The sequence below is a fragment of the Colobus angolensis genome, unplaced genomic scaffold (genome assembly GCF_000951035.1).
Source record: "Colobus angolensis palliatus isolate OR3802 unplaced genomic scaffold, Cang.pa_1.0 Scaffold147, whole genome shotgun sequence".
Classification (NCBI taxonomy): Eukaryota; Metazoa; Chordata; class Mammalia; order Primates; family Cercopithecidae; genus Colobus; species Colobus angolensis.
This window is the reverse complement of record NW_012114566.1, coordinates 6,827,280-6,852,250: the sequence shown is the minus strand read 5'-3', so window position 1 is coordinate 6,852,250 and position 24,971 is coordinate 6,827,280. Positions and strand designations below refer to the sequence as shown.

General features: G+C 35.9%; 1 protein-coding gene across 3 annotated transcripts in view; it reads left to right on the top strand.

The window, feature by feature from the left end:
• GTDC1 (glycosyltransferase-like domain containing 1) overlaps positions 1 to 24,971 on the top strand; it is a 353,921-nt gene that overhangs the window by 139,929 nt on the left and 189,021 nt on the right. For all 3 annotated transcript variants that reach the window (XM_011935699.1, XM_011935701.1, XM_011935700.1), the window contains 2 exons: positions 12,738 to 12,905; positions 16,599 to 16,772. In XM_011935699.1, the coding sequence (XP_011791089.1) occupies positions 12,738 to 12,905; positions 16,599 to 16,772 (342 nt within the window). The remainder of the gene's footprint in view (positions 1 to 12,737; positions 12,906 to 16,598; positions 16,773 to 24,971) is intronic.

The following is a 24,971-nucleotide window of genomic DNA, read 5'->3' as shown; positions in this document are numbered from 1 at the left end:
TGTATTTCTTGGCATTTCTCGACCATTGTTATGTACAAGTAGAGAAAAAGGAAGGAAGGGACAGCTGTGAGTCAGAAGGGAAGCCTCCATTCCATGGCCTATGTGTAAATGTCTGTTATGGCTGACAGAGGCTTTTAATCGCCATTATGTGATCTGTGACATGTGATCTTCAGATATGTGACCATCAGACATGTGACCCTCAAATGTAGGCAATAGAAAATTCAGATATCATTAAGAGTCAGGTGGATATCTGTATTAGTCTCTACTGCATATTCATACCAAAAGTTTAAGTACTTTGTCTACGTTGTGTGGAGAGAAGGGATGAAACAGAAAATAAACACTGTAAATACAGTTTTTCAAACTTTTTTCTTGGTGAGTGGACTTTCCCCCATTTAACTAGAGAGCATTTTCATTGAAACGTCTAACTTGAAGAAGTTGCTTTTACTATTGGAATTATGAGGCCAGGCTCACAAGCAGCAACTGTGACTTTCTTTTTATTACTGATTTCACACTGGTTATATTTTTGCCTCTTACTAGCTAACCTAGGGCAGATGACCTGATTTTCTGTTCTTCAGTCACCTGGTAAAGAAGTGTGGCCTAGGAAATTTTAAGTTTCTTCTTGCTATAGTGTTTGATGAGTCCCGCATATCATGTTTTATGCTAGGTGAGATCAAGAGAAGTGTGTCTCAGAAAGTTACCATGTGATATAGGTTGTGTTGAATGCCTCCATACTTCATTTCAGATAATCTAATATAATTAGATAAGTTTTATATATACATATATATATAATATACATATAGATGTACATACACACACATATATAAAAAACTTAAAGAGGGCAGTTGTTATCAAGGGAAGCATTTTTTTTTTTTGAAAAACAATGTTTTTGTGAAATTTATGTACAGAATTTTTAATTTTCATTTTACTCTATTTGATCTCTGAAAAAGTAGCTTTCAAATGTTTCCCCTCTGTGATATATGGGGTAATTAATATTAAAATGAGAATTTTTACACACAGGACTTAGCAAATCAGTGTTTATGAAAAGTTTTACCTTTATAATAAGTGTATAAAGGACCAGGACTCAGTCCTCAGACTCACCTTTGAATTCTTTTTCTGTTGCAGGTGTACAACATTATTAAACATTTCACTCTCTCTCAAACATTTCTTGAATGCCTACTGTGCGTAGTACATTTTGTTGGTTTTGACGTTTATAGTTAATTATTCAGTGGTACCCTTGTAATTAAATAGCAAAACATTGGGGATACTAAGTTATTTGTAGGGAGGTATTTCTCCAAATGGTATATTAAGCACCATATTTAAGGAGGATTTCAAAGAACCGTCTTGGACTTGCCAAAACAAACATTGGAGGAATAATCAAAACCCAGACGTAATTTATATGAGAAGCATAACAAATCAAATGATAAAACAACTCAATAGAGTAAAGCAAACTGGGAAGCAAACTTGAAGCAAATACTTGTAAGCGCCGAAAATTTAGATGTTATTACTGATTACTGAAAGACTGAATATTTAGAATATATTTTATTTTGATAGTTTTATCAGTAGATAGGACTCAGTAAAAATAGCAAGTCCCTGTATTTTACCTGGTTAGCTTGTTATTTGGGCACAAAATACTTTTTTTTTTTGATGGTTGTCAGGAACAGCTTAGTTGTCAAGAAGCAGATAATATTATTGTTATTGTTATAATTACTTTGATTATTACAGTTTCATAATACTCAAGCCTAAATCATGATACTTTCCAAAAGCCACTCTGTACTTGCCTGTGGTTTGTTTCTCAGGCTTGTGCCTCAAGTGAGTTTTCTGTATCTACTTGTGGGATAGTGCTCTGGCTTGACTGGTCAGTATGTCCTTAAATGTATATAATTTTAGACTACACTGATCGGGTCAGATTGCAGTGATGATAGGACTTACATCCATTACCTTGGGTCTCCAGTCTTCAAACTTTATAGTATTTAGAAAGGAACTCCAGAGACTCATGAGTGGCATGAAATAAAGGGCAAAGAACATTCCAATATAAAATGATATGCTGCTTTTAAGGAATAGTCTTGTACGATAGATTAATCATAAGATGAATTATAAATATTTCACATACTAATTATATTAGTTTATGGTGATAAAACACCATATGAAGTGTTCCCAGCACACTCAGCAAGTTAGATGCTCTTTGCATGTTAATTGACTTAACTTCTTCAAGGCTAATGATCATGAATCCCTGAAGATGACAAAAATTATTACCATGATATTGTACATTCCTGATCTTTGTACCAGGTTGACATCTACCTTTCCTCTTGAGTTCCTTTTCTTTGGATCCTGTCTTGAATACTTGATGGTAAAGCAGAGACCAGTGCCTGAAATATTATTAGGGACCCCAGGAAAAACTAATGAGCTCAATAAAAAATGACATCAAATAACACATCTTAGAATTGTGTTGGTTGCTCACATCCATGGGGCATGGGGAATGTAAGCACCCATGGGCATGGATGCTTCCCAGCTTGTTTTAGTGGTAGGAGTGAATATCATAATGAATATTTCCATATAAACGGAAAGATAACCAGTTTTATTTTCTCACAGTGATTGAAGGAATGAATGATCCATTCACTCCATTTACTCATTCACTTATTTAAAAATATTTAAGCACATGGGTAGGATGGGGAACAAGGAAGATGTAGGACCTGTCCTGATGAAACTTTAAAATCCAGATTGATGGCTGGCAAGTTAGGGAACCTATAGTACACTAAAGAAAAGAAGAGCAGATCTAATTTATCTTATCAAGGAATATATACTTCAGTGGCAAGAAACAGGATAATATATTAAATATTGGAGAACCACATAGAAGAGTTATATAAAATTATATAACAGACCAGATTTTTAACAAACATATTTGGTGACCAGGCAGGTTCTTTATTTAAATCAACTCTCCAATGTATTTCCTGTCATTAGCCTATTATCTATAATCTTTAGTTACCTACTGGGCACTCTACTTATATTCAGTGTTTGTAAAACACGTCTCTTTATTTCCCCTCTTCTCCAAACCATGATTTTTTTTTTCTCTTGTGTTAAGGAGTATTACACCATCACTATCTAGAAGCTAGAAACCTTTAGCTTCTTCCTTTTAATAACCAAGCCAGACATTTCTTTCATCACACTTAACGTTAGCCACTCTCTCTATTCCAGTGCCCTGACCTCCTCCTTGTTATTCCAGGAGCTCGTGTTATTTAGGATGCTTCCTGGAGTGCCTCTCCCTAGGAAAGCCTTCACTGATGGTCATTACCTCTCCACAATTTGTATAGAGCAGTCTGGCCACTCAGTAAATATGTGATGGATAAAGGGATAAAATAGAACTATTCACTTTAGTATAGTTGTCCTTCATACCATTTATATTCTTTTATATTTCCAGCACAGATTCTAATAAGTACAATTAACACAAAAACACTGAGTCACACTCTAATCTTAAGATGATTCAAAATCAATGTGGAATAAGTGAAAAAGTAGAGGCTTTCGGCTGAGATCAACTGGAATTTGAAACTCATCTTTACCTCTTAGTAACTGCTGTTGTCTCAGCATTTAACCAAACCTCTTGTGCTTTAATTTCTTAACCAGTAACATGAGGATAATAAGACATATCTCTTAGGGTGGTGGTAGTGATGTGTGTAGAGAACCTTTCATGATACATGGTTCTCTATCTTCCTTTAAAATATTACCATCAACATTACAATATTATAGTGATTTAAGGATTCCATTATCAAAAAGTGATCATGGAAAGCCATGGATTTAAATCAACTGTTTTTTGTTTGTTTGTTTTGAGACAGAGTCTCACTCTGTCACCCAGGCTGGAGTACAGTGGCGCGATCTCGGCTCACTGCAAGCTCCGCCTCCTAGGTTCATGCCATTCTCCTGCCTCAGCCTCCTGAGTAGCTGGGACTACGGGTGCCCACCACCACGCCCGGCTAATTTTTCATATTTTTAGTAGAGACGGGGTTTCACCGTGTTAGCCAGGATGGTCTCAATCTCCTGACCTCATGACCCACCCGCCTTGGCCTCCCAAAGTGCTGGGATTACAGGCGTGAGCCAACACGCCTGGCCTAAAGGAACTGGTTTTATATCTTCTGTATTTGGTTATATTTAGAGTAATCTTCCTTATTTTGAGAGTAATAGTGATTGATAGTGGTACTTTATTTGTTTCTTTATCTTCTCATTTTACAACCATCTTTTTCTTGTCCAATAAGCATTAAAAACTGAGTTAATTAAGAATAAGAAAAAAATAAATGATTGTTAGTATAATAATGAACATGCAATGAGTCACCAAATTGCTGACAGATAAAAGTACAAACTTCTTATCCTGCATCTGGATACTTCTGGGTCTGTGGAAGACCACTGTTCTAGTTTTATTTGATTATTCATTTTTTTCCAAACACTAACTGTTAGACCTCTCTAATTCAAATAGCACTGATCCCTTTAGTCCCAAGAACTCAGGACCCAGGCCTCTTCTGCCACCCCTGATAATTCTGAGACTTCATGGTTTTTCACTGCTCTTAGTTCTCTTTTCTTGAGTTCTCTTTTCTTCCTCTGAATGGCCATAGCACTTAGTGCCTCTACCTTCATTCAAAATCAATCTCACATTGCTTTGTGACATTTCTTGTGCAGGAGAGAACAGTTACTTATCTTTTTTATTGTTATTTAATATTTCCTGTATTTATGGCTTATTTCACCAATTATATTGTCCGTTCTTTTAGAACGGGGTGATATCTTGTACTTCTTAAATTGCCAAGTCAAAAGATTTTACAGTGTTCTGATTTGTTGACTTATTGATAGAATGTCTAAAAACAGATGTATCTACAAATGTTGCGGTTCATATTACCTTGTACCTTGTAAGAATACTCTTAATAATGGACTCCAGTCCCAAAAGAAATAAACAGGTACATGAAAAAATGTTTAAATGTATGCAATAAAAATTTCAATGTATCGATAGATTTTTAAAAATAGTAGGCTCACCCTCCCTTCTTGTCTCTTCCTTTCTTGTTAGAAATGTAATTACAAAGTGTCTTTTATGAATTAGGCACTGTGCCAGATACCAAGAGTTAAAAGACTCAGCGCTTGCAGAAATAATTTAAGAGACACCTGAATTTAAGTGACACCTTTAGCTAAAGAAGCTCAATAGGCATTATGGAATTTGTTTCCTTAAACATCCATAAGACAGTTCAGAGTGCTGATGATTGATTGCAGTAAGGATAGATGTTAAGAAAACAGCCTTATGTTGGAGATACTGCTCAGTGGCAGGTTGTGCCTACAGTCTTTGATTCCCTACCTTCTTGACAAGTGTTCTGTATACAGTGCTTTTTTGCATACAGTGCTCTCCTGGTCATCGTGATAAGCACAGTAAAGGAAAATTACATGGTGGAAAAAAGTAAAACTGCCCGATTGATGCCACACGATGAGACAGCTTTTTGAAAACTGGATATTCTATTTATAAACAGCCTGTAAATTGCCAACACAAGAACCTGGGAGATTAAATGACTGTGTTTCCTTTTCCTTTAGATAAGACTTCCATCTTGTATTTTTAATTGTTTCAGCAAAGGAAACATTTTGTTAGGCAGTGTTCTTGAAAGTTTTTGAATATCCATAGCATTTCAACATGCAGTAGAAATGGTCCAATTAAGATTAAGTAGCTGACAACTAAAGCAAATTATGTTAAAATGAATTTTGTATATTGATGGTTAATGAATATTAGAACTCAGTTATCTCTCTATACAAGTTTTATGAATTAAAAAATATGTTGAAACCAAAGACTTTTGAAATGCTTGGGAGTAATTTTCATTTATGTGTGTATGTATCATTGAGCTTCTGTTGTAATTAAAACTCTTGTCAAGGTGCTTTGGAAGTGATAAAGGGAAGAAAGCAATAGCAGTCCTCGCTTTCACTTCTCGTATCCAATTTTATCAGCAAACCCTGACAGTTATCAGTACACCCAGTCAGGCCACTTGGTAACACTCTCACAATATTAGCATCTTAGCCCAAGACAGTGTCATTTTTTTTCTCTTCTTGCTGTCTTCTTCCACTCATGACTCCTTGCAGTCTGCTTTCCATACGGTAGTCAGTAAAGTTTTCTGGTATTTAAAAACTAATTTAAAAATGCGTAAATTATATAAACAAAAGTAATATAAGAGATTAATACAAAGAAGATTTCAAAACTTTATGGACGTAAGTATAAAAATCATGCCCTAGGCCGGGCGCAGTGGCTCACGCCTATAATCCCAGCACTTTGGGAGGACGAGGCAGGTGGATCACAAGGTCAGGAGATCGAGACCATCCTGGTTAACACGGTGAAACCCCGTCTCTACTAAAAATACAAAAAATTAGCCAGGAGTGGTGGTGGGCGCCTGTCGTCCCAGCTACTCAGGAGGCTGAGGCAGGAGAATGGCATGAACCCAGGAGGCGGAGCTTGCAGTGAGTGGAGATCACGCCACTGCGCTCCAGTCTGGGCCACAGAGCGAGACTCTGTCTCTAAAAAAAACAAAAAAACAAAAAAACAAAAAAGCATGCCCTCGTTGGAGATATTATGACATACCATATCATGAAATGTAATAAAAAATCATATCTTTTAGAAATAATTTTTAACATGGTAAAACAACATGGTGTTGAAAGCAAGAAACGAAACTACAATAATGTATTTCTATTACAACATGGAAAGAATAAAAGAAAATATACCTAATGTACATATAAGATTTTGTCACTTCCCTACTTAAAATCCTTCCATCTCTTCCTATCTTACCACAAAACCAAAATTATTTTCATATCTTACTTTTGAATCTTCACTCTTATTTTTGGCCACTCTTCCATTGGCTCCAACCTCCTTGGTCTTCATTCAGTTCCTCAACCTGTCGTTTTTCTTCTTGCCTCAGCTACTTTGTTTTCCATTTTATGTCTGTAATTTAGCATAGTGCCTTGCGAATAATAGGTTCTCAGCACATGCTAGAGCACCAAAATGCAAATAGTAGCTATCTCTCTTTGGAATAGTTATGAGTGATATTCACTTTATTTATTTTGCTTAAAACATTTTCTGTAGTGAACGTGTACTTTCTAGTTCTCAGAAGGAAAAGAAAAAGTAATGCCATTCCAGAATTGGAGAGCTGAGTAGGTGAAATTCTTCTAGGCAGGAGCAACATAGAAATTAGGTTATCGACCGGGCGCAGTGGCTCAAGCCTGTACTCCCAGCACTTTGGGAGGCCGAGACGGGCGGATCACGAGGTCAGGAAATCGAGACCATCCTGGCTAACCTAGTGAAACCCTGTCTCTACTAAAAAATACAAAAACTAGCCGGGCGAGGTGGCGGGCGCCTGTAGTCCCAGCTACGTGGGAGGCTGAGGCAGGAGAATGGCGTAAACGCGGGGGGAGGAGCTTGCAGTGAGCCGAGATAGCGCCACTGCACTGCAGCCTGGGCAACAGAGCGAGACTCTGTCTCAAAAAAAAAAGAAAGAAAGAAATTAGGTTATCATAAGCAGGTCAAGGGTCTGTTCAGGAAAATCAGTTAAGCAGGTAATTATATTCAGGTAACATGGGTGTCAGGTTAGGGAAGGCTGGTTCATCCAGAGCTGTGCTTTCCAATACAGTAACCACTAACCACATATGGCTAGTGGATTTAAATTTAAATTTAATCAAATTAAATTTAAAAGTTAGTCCTCAGGAGTACTAGCTACATTTCAAGTGCTCGATAGCCATATGTAGCTAGTCATATGTGGACAGTACAGATATAGAACATTTTCATCATCATAGAAAATACTGCATCACAGAAAATACAGGATCTAGGATCCTAGAGAGTAGGTATCAAGGAACAGGAACCCACGAGAAACAATGAAAGAACCGAGGCTTAGGTAATGAGTCTTAGCAACATGAATCTAGACCAGGAGGAGTTTAGGTATTGAGCAAAGTGACAAAGCTGTAAGAATTTACTCTTTTGTCAAAGGCCTCCTGAAGCCACGCAAGAGACTTGTGTATGAGTGGTAACACAGCCCAAACTGGCATCTGTGCTAAATTGTATACTCTATCTCATTATGTCATAAATAGTTTCAGGAGAGGAGGGGGGGCCTATTGAAAAGATTTCATGAGGCAAGAGTGAGATGACCTAGCCCATGAAGAATCGTTACTAAAATGTATGGGCAGTGGCTGGAATATTGAATGCTTGCCCTCTGTTAACTCATTTCACTTCCCTTCTGTACCATTCAGGATATAAAAGTGTGTATCTTGATGGTGATGGTCACACTACTACTGTCCTTAGGTATATTTCAGCTTTTCTTTTTACATATTAAGTAAATAGGGTAAAAGGCAAACAACTGATTTACTCAAACTGAGCAGAAAAGAATAAAATCTTTAATCTCGAATTTCATTGTGTTTCACTGTTTTGGATTCCTTAAAGGTATATTACTTGAAATGTAGATACAACGTATATTGGAAGCAATCGAAACATGTATACAGGTCCTATTCCCAAATACATGGAATGGTGTTAATGTGCTTGCAGCAGAAAGCCATTTTGGTTAGACGATTATAGTAGCAGCTTACTTGTACTTTTGGTGAAATGGTAAGCTAATGATGTAGCCGTTAATTTGAATTTAGCAGACATTTTAAATACAGGTTTCTCTTACAGAGACAAAAGTTGCAATTTAAAGCTCTTTGGTGGTCTAAAAACAGCTTAATTCTGTAGTAGCATGGTAATAAGTACTAATCCAGCTTATACAGTGATTTTAGTATGTCATGTTTGTGAAAGATTGCTCAACTGCTTTCTCTGGGTTTTATGTTAATTTAAAAATATTAAACATAAAACCTTATAACATCTTCATGCTGAGATAAACTGTTCAATTTAACTTGTGCTCAAGCAGCAACTGTCAGGAATTACCTTGTTTCTCGTGGTTTTTGCTATCACCTTGTGTCCTTTCCTGCTGGAGACACAGTGTGGGATGATAAAGTGCACCTTGTTAGGATTTATTGCTTAAATAATACCTGAGGCAAGATGAGCATTGGTAGCCCAGAGATTAGCTGCTGATCAAGTGATGTCATTCACTGTATTATAATCAACTTTTAAAAATTGATAGTAGTAAATTTTGATTTATTAAATTTTGTATTGCCTATGGATCGCCTGCATTCCCTTTGTGGGCATATTCTTTACTTCTTTTTGGGTGTTGTTGAGCTAAATATTTGAGAAATTGCTTATTGACCACTTTACCATTTTACAAGCAAGAAAAGCAAAGAGAAATGATGGAGATAATTTCCACTATTTAAAACTAGTGAGGGATATTTCAAGATTAGTTATGCAAATACAATGAATTTTCTTTTAATGATTAAACAAACTGAAAGAAGTGTTGGCATGGGCAGTCTCAAATGGTGAATATTATGAAAATTATTGTGCAATCACAATATTGAGCGATGGCTCATGCCTGTAATCCCAGCACTTTTGGAGGCCGAGGCGGGCGGATCACGAGGTCAGGAGATCGAGACCATCCTGGCTAACATTGTGAAACCCTGTCTCTACTAAAAATACAAAAAATTAGCTGGGCGTGGTGGCAGGCGCCTGTAGTCCCAGCTACTTGGGAGGCTGAGGCAGGAGAATGGCGTGAACCCAGGAGGCGGAGCTTGCAGGGAGCCGAGATGGTGTCACTGCACTCCAGCCTGGGCAACTAGCGAGACTCCGTCTCAAAAAAAAAAAAAAAAATTATTGTTATTTCTCATATGAATATATTGCCTTCTTTTATTTGGAAGGTTTTCTTTGGAAGGCTGGTTGGATTCTTTGATTATGGATAAGCTGGTGGGTAGGGGGACATGTAGAAATAGAGTGAAGGGCTCCTCTTGGTTAAACATTAGCTATAGATGATCCACCCTGAGGGTAATCCTCATGTAGAAATTAACAGTTGAAATATGGCTAGAAATACAGATATGATGGGTTTATTGTTTATGGAATACAGAATTTTTTTCTTCTACTTACTGCCATTTAATGCCTCTCAAATGTGTAATTTTATAAATGTATAACTTACCCAAAATATGCAGTAGGACAATGTCTTGCTCCATGAAATCTTTTTATTAGACTCTCCCCCTCCCCTGAAGCTATGAATTACTACACACCTATTCACATAGATTAATCAATTGTTAATATGTTTGCACATTTTTAATTTTTCTCTCTCTGTAAATATATACATATTAATATTATTAGCAGTAGCATTTTGGCTGAACTATTTAATAATTAATTGCAGACATCATGGCATTTCACATCTAAATAATTTGACATGAATCTCCTAAGAATAAGGTTATTCTCCTACATAACTGCAATAAAATTATTGTATTTAATAAATTAAAGATTGACAAAAACTTGCAGTCTTATATTCAGCCCATATTCAAATTTTTCCTATTGTCCTAATAATGTCCTTACTAGGTGTTCTTTCCCCTTCCAGTATCCAGTGAAGGATCACTTACTGGATTTTGTTTTGGGTGTCTTTATTTCCTTTAATCTAGATTTTTTTCTTTTATGACATGGCATTTTTAGAGATCCAGTGAATTATTTTGCAGAATATTTGTCTGGTTATTCCTTACCAAATTCAGATTAGGCATTTTTGGCAGGAATACTACACTGATGATTTGTATCTTTCTCAATGTATCACATTTAGAAATACAGGGTATCACTTTGTCCCATTATTGGTCCTAGAAAGTTTGATCACTTGGTTATATTGATTTCTACCAGATTTCCCCATCATAAAAGGTGTATTTTTGTAATTAATAACTCATACGAAGGCTACTTTTAATGCATTTTTCTGCCTTGTGTGTGAAAAAAAATTGTGCTTGCCCAGGTGATAATGATTAAGAATGGGCTTCATTGCTTCCAGTAATATGTATGGTCAGGGATGGGGATAGTAACAAAGAATAGAAGGAGAGGAGGAAAGATTACTCCGTAACTAGACCTACAAGTTGCCATGTATTCCCTTTTAAGGAAAATATTGTTTGAAATTAATATTTTGTTGTTTTGTCTGCTGAAGATGAGATTTTTAGGTAAGCAAATATCTTCATGTTTCAGAATTTTCAATATAAGTTTTAGAGAGGCTTATATGTGATAGTGGTAGGGGGAATATGTTTGGACAAAATAGGACATTGTTTGGCTATAATTTTTTTTTATTTGGGTATAGATAAACAAGTTTAAAAAAATAAATGCATCTCCTTGGTAAGATTTTTTTTCCCCTTAAAGAGATAAATTATAACATTAATATAGCTATGTAGGTTTGAAGAGGGATTGCTGGCTTTTGGTCTTACGTGCCTCTTTTAGCCCATGAAGAAGACACTTGAATTCCTACTTGTGATATATGTACTTATTATGTAATCATTCTTCTTATGTGAAAGGCTAGTGCAGCAGATCATATAAACACCTGAAGTTAGCCATTTGGCCTGTCAGCAAGGGAGGATTTATAGTAGTTGTAATCATGGTAATAACAAGGATGATATTTTGTATTTATTAAGTACAGAAAAAAGCACTTGCAGTGTAAGTGGTCCGCAACCAATTCGTATCTGTGGTGTAATGGAAAGCAGTTTGAGCTCTTAGAAGACCAGCAGTCTCTCTGCTTTGCCACTTTCTACCAGTGTGATCCTAGAAAAAACTCTTAACCTTCTTGAACCTGATTTTTTAGAATGGGAATTAAAGCTATAAAGGTCAAATTATGTTACATTATGTTATAAAGGTGGCATTCTATCAAAATTGTGCCATCTAAATGTCCTCAGCTGCTCAAGACCTGTACTTTGTCCCTCTTTTGTGTCCATATGCAATAGGCACCTCATTAGGGAAACATTTCCAGGTTGTCCCAGACAATTAGAATTGCTTTCTGTTTGTTTCTCTAATGTTTTGTGTATGTCTCTATTACAGGCAGCGTTTATCCTGCTGAGCTGTCTTGTTCATCTTTTCTGTTCTTCCTCGTTAGACCCTGGCACATAGTAGGCATTTAGTAAATATATGTGGAATGAGAGAGTAAATTGACACTTTTTTTCATTTATAAACATGGATAGGCAAGCTTTCAGTTTCCCTTTTTCCCTAAAGATAAGGAATCAGCCTTTCATCAAATTTTTATATTTGTGCTTTATTAAGGGATTTTACAGATCGTGCATCTGGTACCATTAGCAGTCCAGTAATGGAGAAGAAAAGATGTTTTTAAAAATACAAGTATTGTAAGATATTTTACAAGTGAGGGGAGGGTAAGAAAACATGCCAAGAGAAAAAGACCATACTAGATAAGCCTATTGCATAAATCAAAAGGGTTTATGTCATAACATGAACATGTGCCATTCCTGCTCATACATTGAATTTCAGTAGTTGGTTGCATAAAGAAGGAAAGTGTAATGAAACTGGCAAGCAAAGTATTCCCCAGTCAGCCTTATCTTTGTTCCATTTGTCCTTCAGATAGAGCTTTTCTTGCCTTTTTCAATAAAATCCATCCGGCTTTTTTTTTTTTTTTTAAACATTTCTCAGTAACTGCACTGAGAAGACCAGTGAGATTCGGGGACTTTATAGTTCTAAGCAGCTGCTTTTTAAGAGATCAAAACTTAGAATGCTGCTACATGGTATTAAGGCTCAACTATTGATGTGTCACTATAGGGGATGTGTTTTTCTTGGGGTGGGAAGAGGAAAGAGGAGAGAAGAGCAAAGCATGACCCCTTCAAACATACCTGGGACAGTAAACCCCAATTTTCTTGTTTCCTAGGACCCTCTTTGCAAGTTCAGTGCTTAACCTGACCGAACTGGCTGCCCTTCGGCCTGACCTTGGGAAACTGAAAACGATTCTGTATTTTCACGAGAACCAGTTGATATATCCTGTCAAGAAATGTCAGGAGAGGGATTTCCAGTATGGATACAACCAAATTCTTTCATGGTAGGTATGCATTGTATCATTGTATTTGGCCCTTTGCTACCTTTTTCTTTGTAGGTGGTTACATTTTAAATCTGGAGACCTACTACTGTACACCTTTTTAAAAAACACCATAAGGTAGGTACAGATATTTAAACAATTCTTCCTTCTGCAGTATATGTAAGTTCACCACTAATCATTTTATAAAAATACATATATGTAACAATCTAATTATATGTTGAGCTAATTACCTGTTTTTCACAACATTCAAAATAGAATTAAAAGGTTGACAGGGACCTTCACCCCTTGATTTCATGATCTTTTGCTTAAGGCATTTAGAAAGTGCAGTTAGTCAACTCTTACTTACTAATCATGATCACTGTATTCAGCTAAAATGAAAATAGAGTTTTACAGAAAAATAAAAATTAAAGCATAATGGAGCAACTTGGGGTTTTGCCTCCCTCACCTTTTTTTTTATTGTAAGACAGAGACGACTATGGAAAATGATTCTTTAGGTAGTGCTTTCTTTTTTCCCTCATTGAGTCTTCTGAAATGGCACAGCCTTAAAATACCATGACATTTTAAAGGTGATGGTCCTTCCCTGTTGTTACTTCGACAAAGTGTATCTCCTGAAGCTTAGTTAATGAAAGAAGTTAATAACAATTCTGAAATGGCTTTGCTATTGGATCCTATTCACATAACTGCAGCAGTCAAACGGAATCTGTTTGTCAGTGATTTTGTACATTTTATTCATCTTTATTAACAGCTATTAGCAGCTGGGTTTGATGATGTGTTTATACAGACCCCCAACTTTTGCAAGAATGTTTCATAGTTTAGTTGACATAGAAAAATGCCATATAGTAATAATTCTGTGTTGTGTGCATTTTGTGAATGTTTTCCTACAATCATTTTTACAAGCTGCTTCAATTGTGAAGTAGCAGTGCTATCAAAATAGAGTGAAACTGCTTCATGTCAAATGTCTCATAAAAAAAAAAGCAGCCGTTTTCTTTTTTTTAATTTCATAATAAAATTAAAATACTTTATATTGAAGCAGAGAAGGAAAATATGTTTTAAAAATGAAAATAAAATCATTTTGTGCTTTATCAATATGGAAAACATTTGTAATATTCTTTTGATTTCTTGAATTAGCATCATTCTTTTCCTCAGATAGTGTGTTTATTACCCCTGAGAAATCACTGGGAAAAAAACTAAGTCTATTTTTCCCTTTATGGGTGGCTTTAAAGTTAATGGAAGTTACATCCACTTGTATCAGGGAGGAAATGTACCAAAAAGGATATTTCTGTAAACTATCTTGGATCTTTAATTTAGCATAGACTGGATTTTTAAGAATGTAAGTTGTTGGGTCACATACCCTTTGTGGGAAGCTGTCTAAAACAATTCAGCTCTCGATTCCCCCTCACTTTCACAAAACATTGTTTTTGCTCATAGGGAATGCGACTATAAAAGTTTTGTACATGATTTTTCAGCATTGCTTTTCTCAAGAGGGTAAACTTATAGACAAGCTTGGAGAAAGAAAGAGAAGTGGACTTCATCATCAGTTGGCTTCTTAATGGGAAAAAAATGGTTCACAGTTGTCCAGAGGAAAAATAAGAGTGTCAAAAGGCAGTCCTGTTCAGATTCTCTTTGAAAAGTATGACTCCTGCTTCCTCACATGTTTCTTTAGTTTTCTTGCTGACTTCTGCTTTTTTGGCACTGTCAGACTTCTTTCTTGACTGTGTGGCAGTTAAGGACTTCAAAGATGACTGACATAAGCACTCACCTTAAACAGTGGTTTCACTAACCCTCTGACTTATGAACACATGTCACAACTATATATTATGACCTGTAGGTCGCTATTACAGTATGTGACATATGGTGAAAACAGACTAGCTGTAAAACATTCTTCAACTTTTGGTATATTATTATCTTGGCTTCCTTATTGCTTAGTGTTGTGTCAGTACTTCTGTGACATTCCTTTGTATTATTCATGTTGTAATCACCCGCGTCCCCCAAATTTGCACTAGGTAGCAACTGATAAACAATACTTGTATGGAAAATCAGTTTTTTTTTCGGTGGGGGGTGGGGGGGCATGGGAGTAGCAGGCCAACACTCTTTTTGTTCATTTTTTATTCTGCTGTATATTAACATTGTAATAGTAAATTTGGCTGTCTCAGCAAATATGACTTAAATGAAACTGATGATTGGCTATGGCATTCCTATTCTATAAGCTCTACTTATTCTGTGGTGTTCTGCAGTCCTGTGGACATAACATGTCTTTTTTCCAGTAGTATTGATCTATCATTTTTAGGGTGGAATAAAACCAATTGCTTTGTCCCTTTAATCTTGTATGCAGATGCTCCTCATCTTAGGATAGGATTACAGCCTGGTAAATCCATTGTTGTGAGTTGAGAATATTATAAGTTGAAATGCATTTAATACAACTAACCTATCGAACATCATAGCTTAGCCTAACTTACCTTCAACATATTCAGAATACTTATATTAGCCTACAATTGGGCAAAATCATCTGGCAGCACAGACCGCTGTAGAGTATTGGCTGTTTACCCTTGTGATCATGTGGCTGACTGAGATTTGTACCTCACTGCTGCTGCCCAGCATCGTGAGAGAATATTGTGCACATACCATTAGCCCAGGACAAGATAAAAATTCAGTATTCAAAGTATGGTTTTAATTAAATGTATATTACATTTTCACCATTGTGAAGTTAAAAAAATCTTAAGTTTGAACCATTGTTGTTGCGGACTGGTATTATTACATTTATTTTGTTGAATTCGAAGGTCCATGGTGTTGCGGTGCTTTATAATTTATATGTACCTTTATGTAATCAGTTAGGACTTAGTGATCTGGATTTCTGGATCCATTTCTACCAATTTCTTCTATTTCTCTAGCTAGCCCAATATAATATAATTCTATGTTCTACACTTACTGACTTCACCCATATTTTGCTGTAGAAATGGTAGTCCTCATCTGCACCCCTATTGCTGATTTATTTGAGTGTCTTATTTGTTAATATTTCACCGAAGAAAAATCTGCCCCATAGAAAATCAAGTTAGTGAGTCATAAAATTTAAGTTAGACCATAGACAAATTATTTTGGGATACCATAATCCTTTCTGTGTAGTCCCACAAATTTCAAAAACTTAACACAGTTTCTTGAAGTAAAGGCTAAAGCAAGAAGTAGACTTTAACCAAATAGTGCTGAAAGTATCATGCCCTAGTATGAAAATAGTTTTGTCTGAATTAGTCTCCTTGAAGTTAGTGAGAAGTGTGACACATGTTCTGTTCTCGGTAGTATGGTATAAAACGATGCACATCACTGACATAGAAATTCAACATGGGTAGTTGGGCCATGAAGAAAAAGGAATTGCTGTACTTAATGTTGTTGATAATATAGAAAGTTCCTGGCATTGTGGAAAAATATGCTTTGGTTTGGAGTCTCATGCAATCCCATTAAATCATTCCATTTCCCTATTGCCTTTCCAGTCTGATGCCACCAATCAACTCCCTGTGATATAACAGTAATGAAACTAACTTAGCTCTTAGAGATATTTTGGTAGATACTGATGTGAAATGAAGAGTTCTTTGCAAACCTAAGGTGCAGTAAAAACTCTGATTAATCCATAGAGGTCTTAGGTTGATAAAAATTACTCTGAATGAGTCTGGGCTCATCATTTGCATTTGTCTTTTACCTTAACAGCCTGGTGGCTGATGTGGTTGTATTCAACTCAGTTTTTAATATGGAATCATTTCTCACTTCCATTGGAAAATTTATGAAGCTGATTCCTGATCACAGACCCAAGAATCTGGAAAGCATCATCAGACCCAAGTGCCAAGTTATTTACTTTCCCATCAGGTTTCCTGATGTGAGCAGGTCAGTATGTTCGACTCTGTTCTCAATATTGTGTCATAAGTTATTCCTTAAATGTATATAAATTGATGTTCTTCATGCCAAGTATGGTTAATTAGAGAATTTAGTTCTATCTTACCATGCTGTGATTTACAAAGATTTTAAATCATCGTGTGTCTAACCCATCACTAAATAGTTAGTTCAGATATTGAGTCCTTCCTTTCTTTCCTTTTATTTATTTGTTTGTCAAAACAGCCTGGTGTTTTGTTTCTTTATTTTTTTTGTTACAGAAGTCATTGTCAAGCATATTTCTCAACCTTTGCATTCAGCTTATGTCCATTGATTTATATATATAATAACTGGTCTAGATAAGTCTATGTTAAATCTCACTGCTTAGATTAATTCATTTCCCATACTATTTCCTTTTATTTTTTTCTTTATTTTTAATTATTTATATTATCTTAATAAAGAGTTAAGTCTTCTGTATTGGTTTATAAATGTACCTAATTGCCATTTCTCCTTCTTAGTTACTAAGGACATTTTTTTTTATTACCCTTGTTGCTGGGCCCACCTTGAATTAGCAGTGGATGATGTGGCTCAAAGGGAACTTTCTGGAATTCCTTTTCACTTTTGATTAAACCTAGCAAAACTGTTTTTACTACCACTAGGAATATTTCTCCCTTGTGAACAGAAAGTTTACTTCAGCGGGACTCACACTAGCGGGAGACGCTGCTGTTTTTTACTGACTGCTTTCTTAAAAGAGTTCAGGAACAGCTGTTTCATCCTCATCCCTGAAATGAAGGCAGGAAATGATTTAATGTCCAAACATGCTATGTAAGAGGTCAGCATTAACTTCTATGTTCTACACTTACTGACTTCACCCATATTTTGCTGTAGAAATGGTAGTCCTCATCTGCACCCCATTGCTGATTTATTTGAGTGTCTTATTTGTTAATATTTCACCGAAGAAAAATCTGCCCCATAGAAAATCAAGTTAGTGAGTCATAAAATTTAAGTTAGACCATCTTGCCCAATCTTTATAGAGTACAGAAAACAGAGGCCCAGAGAAGTAGAGATTGGCTTGTATTCACCTTGTCATTGTCACAGACTGGATTAACATCTAGGCTTTATGACTTCTGATTCCAATTTCTACTTACCATTCAAGCATCCTGTCATTACAGGTCATTTGTCAAAAACAGTTTATGATTTATTTGCTGTTTTGAAAACTATAAAGCTAAGTGGAGCCATGATCACAAGCAATTTTCAGAATATATATGTAATTATGTATATTATTGGTATGTATTTGTAGACATACAGTTTTCTTATGTGTGATGAGAGAACTTCAACTTTTGAAAACTGTAATAGTTATACTTTGCCTGTGATTAACTAGAGCAGTTATATATCTGAATTTTAAAAAATATGAACCTTATATTTTGACATGTTTTAAGGTTTTTTAGCATCACATATAGGCAAAATGTATAAGTGTGTAGGTGGTTATAGCTCCTCTTATTACTGCTATAGAATTCTAAGTAAATGTTTTAAAATTCATTTACATCCGATATGTTTCTGCAACATCTTATGTTTAATATACCTGTGGCAATTGAATAGTTTATTAATTTGGATGATATTACCATAAAGGAATCTAGCTAAATAGAAAAAGGTTAAGAAATATTGTGGCTGAGATAACATTCATAAGCAAGGTCTTAGCCTAGAGTGTTATTTGAATTATTTTCAAATGGTAATTTGCTTTATGCAACCCAAACTCATATAGTGTAAGTAAGTGATTATTTGCATGAATGACAATCATTCTAAAGCCTGCAGTTTCAAAACCGTATTATTTTGTTGAGATGTTGAAAAGTATTTAGTAATTCCAAAGGCAAAATAACCAAGGTGATTAAAAAATATTTTTGAAGGCTTGTATCTTTCTCCCAATCCAGATATTATTTGGTCATGGGAAAAAAATGAATTTAACTAAAAACAAAGCAGAAGATACAGTTAAATTATTAATCATTGTGCTATATAATATAATGGATGTTAATTAGAGAGGGGAGAAAAGCCATATTTCCAACAAAATAAATGAAGATTTTTAGAGTTTCTGTCTGTTAAAACTCAGAGCATGTCTGTCACTTCGGCGATTTCGCTAATATTGGATTCATGGCACCTCCTGCTACCTCTTGCCTTCCTCACTCATCTCCTGCGTCACTCCCAAAGACCAGATAAATAGCAAGAGAGTGTATTCCCTTGAAAACATTTCATTATCTGTATTGAATATTTTGGGATGGGAAAGCTCCTAGATGCCTTAGTCACGTATACATGTATTGAGTTTTGACCACCACTTACTAGCTCTGTGATCTGTACCTGTGGAATGACCTTGCACTTAGGTTCGTTAGTGGTTGTGATTAAACCATCTCATAGGGATGATGCAGTGATTAAATGAAGTAATGTGCTTAGCATACAGTAGACCCACAATAAAAGGTTATTTTATCTTATTACCTCCCCATTAATTTATAACCTAGCATATTTATTGGCATCTGAATATAGAGGACCATCTTCCCTCCACCCTTCACCATCCTAAAATTGACACATGAAAAGAGAACTACTCTCCTAAAAGCTGAATCTAATATAAATAAGGAGATTGGTTTTATTTATTTTCTTTATCACCTTGAGTCAAACAATCCTTTGGCCTTACCAGACCCTACCATCCATTGATTGAGCCAACTGAATTTCACTCTTGTCCTATTTTCTCTTTCTTTGTCCAGCTTAACTTTCTTATTCCATCATTATGTTTACTCCCTTGCATATCCTCTCAAATCTTTTACACCTTTTGTTTCATATTTGATTGGCAAAAACCCTCGTCTGTTTAAATCTACTTGTTCATATACTTTCTTCCTATAATCATGGACTAAACATGACTGGAGAAAAGCATGTCATACTTATTAACATGTTCTAAATGTATGACTCCTAAGATTCAGATGGGCCCTTTGAGCTACCTGGCAAGCATTTCCCTTCTTCTAGATAATTAATTATGCCTTCTTCTTTTTAAAGAACACTCCAATACCAAATTTGATACTACCAGGTCCACCCAATTATATTCTTCTTCTGGGTGCATATTCTCCATCTTCTCACCTGTTACTGGAGATGAACTGACCTCGCTTCTGTGTAAGGTCCGATCTCCACTTCTTTTCCAGAACTCATCCATCCCACATACTCAAGGCCTATTGTCCTGGCAGTTTTTCCTGGTCTATTCTGCATCATCAGTTTTCCTTTCTTCTGAATTATTCCTATTTTTCTTTTGTCTGAATTATTTCTATTAGCATACAAAACTATTACTATTTCTTACATCTTAAACTTTTTTTCTCCTTATTCCACTTCCCCCTTCTACTACTTCATTTCTCTCCTTCTCTTAGTAGCAAAACCTCTTAAAAGAGTTGTTTATACTTGTTCCTTCTAAGTTCCTTCCTCCTGTTCTGAGTGAAAAGTATTCCACTGAAATTATTTTAGTCAGGGTCACCACTGTCTCTAAATCCTGTGGTCAGTTCGTAGTCTGCATCTTACTTATCATAGCAGCAGCATTTGACACACCATGACACATTCTTCACTTGTCTTAGCACACATAGTCCCCTGATTTTCACAGAGACTGCTGCTTCTCAGGCTTCTTTGCTGGGTTCCTCATCATCGTCCTGACCTTTTTACATTGGAGCCACTTTGGCATTCTTGACACTTAAGGGGTTGGTGGAGGAAGAGCCCAAGATTGAAATGAGAAGAATAAGTAAGAGTCAGGAGGTCAACGCTGAAATAATTATCCTGTGGAACAAAGGGGAGAGAGTTCTAAGGAGATAATCATTAGTGAATTCACAGCAGTGAGGTTAAGTAAAGTGATGACTAAAAAGCGTCCTTGAATTTGACAATTAAAAGGTCAGTGGCATCCACCCTGCATTCTGTTAAGTCACAAAAAAGTTTCATGTGTATTCTCATAGCCAAAGAAACTTAGGATTCAGGTCTGGATGAGATCTCTCTCTGTCTTTGACACACACACACACACACACACACACATACATACACACATACACACACACACTCCCCTTCTTATTTTATGGATGAAGGTGCCAAGGCCCAGAGAAGTTATGTGTTTTCTGGCAATCACACAGCTAGATATAGGCAGGGCAGGAACTAGAACTTGTATCTCAAAATCTTCATCCGGTGCTCAGCCCACCACGTATTGTAAATGCAGTTTCGGAGGTCTTGATTATCTGATTTTTCAGCTGACAGCAGATTAGCAGCATCAAATTGGGGGTGTGATAAAGGCAGTCTCACTGACAGCAGTAAAAAGTGACAGCTGACTGACAGCTTGACAACAAGGGAGTAGAGAGATAAACCATTTTGAAAAAAATATATGGGAAGTTAAAAAAAAAAAAAACATAGCAGCCTGGAGCCATTCTATGGCAGGGCAGGCAACTCTGCACATCAAATAACCCCTGCAGACATTTCTTCGTGATTGTACAGCTTGTACATCAAAAGGATGACTGTGATTTATTAAGAGAGATTAAATGGTAACCAGTATGTTTCATTTTAAAAAGAATGTAGGAAAATGCATAATCCACTTTTGGCAGAAATTATAAATGACAGCAAATGGAGTTAAACATTATACCTTACTTTAAGATGTACATGAGCTGTGTTCCCCTAAAGGAAGACGGTAAACATCTAAAGCCTTTCTTGTGCAGTTGTAATGTCTTTCAGTTTTCAGTGACCAGGAGACATGTTATTAAGCTATCTTTTTTAGATCTCCCTGATTACAGCTTTACATTGACCAAATTTCCCTTTTCTGCTGGGTTGTAGACACTGGCTCCTTCCGTACTGAAGGCTTCCAGGCCCACAAGATAGGTGGTCAACAAAGCAGATTTTGTAATACTAATACCAGAAGATAAATATGGTCCTGAGACTTGGTGAGATGAAAATTACTACTGGAATATATTGCAAAAGACTATTTTGTGTTAAAGGATATAGATTAGATTGAAAAGTCAAGCAGTTTTGCAGTGTGTTTCAAGAAGACAAATTTCCCGTGGAACTCCATGGTGCCGAGTATGATGGAGAGGCAGAGGAAAAAGGGAGTAATCTTGCAACCTACTAAACGAGGTGCTAAAGGAAGCCAATATTTTCCTACTTTAGGTCATGTAATTGTCATAAAGGCAATGCTTAGCAGAAGTAGGGAAATTTTAAATATCCAGACTTTTCTGCAAAAGTCTCAGTCTTATGAAATCCAAACATCTGAAGAATTTGCATCTTCCTTTCCCCTTTCCTTTCCTTTCTCCTTTCTCCTTTCTATTTTCTCCTTTCTCCTTCCTCCTTCCTCCTTTCTTTTCTCCTTTCTCCTTTCCTTTCCTTTCTTTTCCTTTTCCTTTTCCTTCTCCTTCTCCTTCTCCTTCTCCTTTTCCTTTTCTGTGTTCCCTCCCCTCCCCATTCCTTCCTTCCCCTGCCCTCCCTTCCCCTCCTTCCACAGCATATCTCTCTGTCACCCAGGCTGGAGTGCCATGATGTGATCATGACCCATTTCAGGCTTGACCTCCTGGGCTCAAGTGACCCTCCCGTTTTACCCTACTGATAGCTGGGACTGCAGGTGGGTGTCTCAACATCCAGCTAATTTTTTTTTATTTTTTGTGGAGACAGCGTTTCACCATGTTGCCCAGACTGGTCTCCAACTCCTGGGCTCAAGCAATCTGCCCACCTTGACCTCCCAAAGTGCTGGGTTTACAACCGTGAGCCACCTTGCCTGGCCTCACATCTTGCTTTCTGACAGTGTCATCTTTAGATGGTAGAACTAGCCATAACAACTAACCCGTATTGATTCTTACTTTATGCTCTGCGTTGTACTAAATGTATTTATCATAAATATCTTAGCATTTAATATCTTTTCAATTCTGAAAGACATTTCCTGTTGAAGAAACTCAGGCATAGAAAATGTAAGTAACTTTTTGCCAGTGATCACATATACAGATAGTAAAGGTATACCTAGAAACCAGATATTTTTTAATATTGTTTTAGAACCCAGACTCTTAACAATTTTGCTATAGTTACCTGTTTCACAAAGAGAAATTCTGGTCTCTAGTACTTGACTTTGACCAGTAAAGAACAAATGATTTATAAAAGTGAAGTGATAGAAAATTTGAATGAAAATGAGTATGTCATGGTAACATTATAAAACAAAGAGCTCAAGGGTTTTGAAAGCGTATTTTCAAAAGGTTGAATTTCTGAAAAAGAAGATACATCAACAGGAATGAAAAATTTTAAGAAAGAATTTTAATAGAAAAAATGAAAATGGTCCTAAAGAAGCAGAATAGGAGGAATACTTCAAAGAAAAAGCTATGGGCTCAGGCTGTGATTTCATGTGTAAGAAAACGTCTATTTATTTTATTTTATTTTTTAATTTATGTCTCATTTATACAAACTCTCTTGCCTCACAGCTTAGCTTATAATATGAAACATGTCTTATAGGGCAGTGTCCAGCCCATCACATTAGATGTTAAGGATGGAGCAGGCTGCATCTGTACAGCATCCAACTTCTTCCATCTGTCCCCTACAATATTCTCCACTGAAGGAGGATCCATGTTTTTCATGCCACTAGACTATCTTCACTTCCAACAAATTGGATCATGTAAGAATGTTTTATAGATTGACAGCAAATTGCAAAGTAGCATTTCTTATCCTTGAAAAAGATAATCTCTTCCCAAGGAATTCCATGAGGGAGTCATGAATAGAGTGTATCAAAGTGAATGTCATCTTCTTCAAGTCACATTCAGCTGGATTAAAGGTGAAGAACGACAAATGTTCAAGCTGTCAGGCTGATACTTGTATATATTTATCATTTGTCTGCCTTCTCTGTCCTATTATGGAAAAAGTTAAAATTTGTTTCATTATGGTTGCACGTAATTAATGTAAAAAGATCAAATGTTTATGTTTCCTATGGAAACCTTAAAAAACACCCATTTGTTTATCTTTTAATGAGGAGATGAATGGATGCTATATCCTTGGGAGTTTTAAGTTTAGGTTTTGAGTAAATTAAAGCAAAAATACTTTAGATTCAGAAATATATACTTTATCTTGGTTTCAGGTCCAACTTAGTTGTCACAGAATATATCCAGTATCAGCCTTGCTATGATCATTACAATGGAATTTCATATATTTTCATGATCATTTCACTGTCTGTTCCTATTTCCCACCACATTTGATTGTCAGAGTTGCCACAGAGTAAACAAGAATTTCCTCAATTTGTAGTAGATTTTACATCCCTGGACTAGGGATTATATAAAGAACATTTCTGCTTTCCTACCTCTTACACATTTTTGACATTGAAGGAAAGAGGGAAAAAGGATGTTGGTCATTTGGGGTAATCTCATTTATCAAAACCTTACAAATTTCTCTGCACGTTTCTCTTCGTCATTTCTATGTAGCTGAAATGAGAAGCCAAAACAGAGGTTTGTGGACTTTGCCTAACTAATTTAGAAACAAAAATAGGGAATTTTAAAAACAGTGTGAAAACTTTAAATGAAAACTCCCAGGCTGTGCAAACAAAGGCGAGGTGCCTAAGGGCTTTTTGAAGAATTCTTATTAAAGAAAACAGTATTTTACATTGCAAAGCAGATGTGTCAGAAAACAACAGCAGATTTGTAATTCGAGAATTTGTGGATTGATAGGACAGAAGGCAGCCACCATGGCTCCCCACTGAAAACTTTTTGTTTTCTGCCATCAAGAGTTCTGCTTTTAGGGAGGGTGCCAGAAAAAACCTTAATCTTCTGAGATATTTTGAGACAGTATTAATATTGGACATATTAGTAAAACTACTGCCTTTGCTCTATAAAGTAAATGAAATGGGTACTGTCTTCTTGAATATTAATCTAAACCTAAAGTAGAAGCAAAGTTTTGACTTTACAAATTTAAACTTAACCATATATGCTAACAGTTATTTTGGCTTTTCAGAACAAATGCAAAAACGTATTTCTTTTGAATGTCATTAAAAAATTTATAGAATTGTGTAAAAAAACTTTTGATAGATTATTCTAATGTATAGCACTACTCACCGTCAAGAAATCTCCTTTATATCTAATACAAATCTTTAATGCTGTGTTAGATTCCAGCTGTCTTCCTCTTAATTATCTTTGTTAAAAGAAGAGACAGTTTGGTTGTTAGCCATATATATATTTTTTCATATATATATTCATATATATTTAA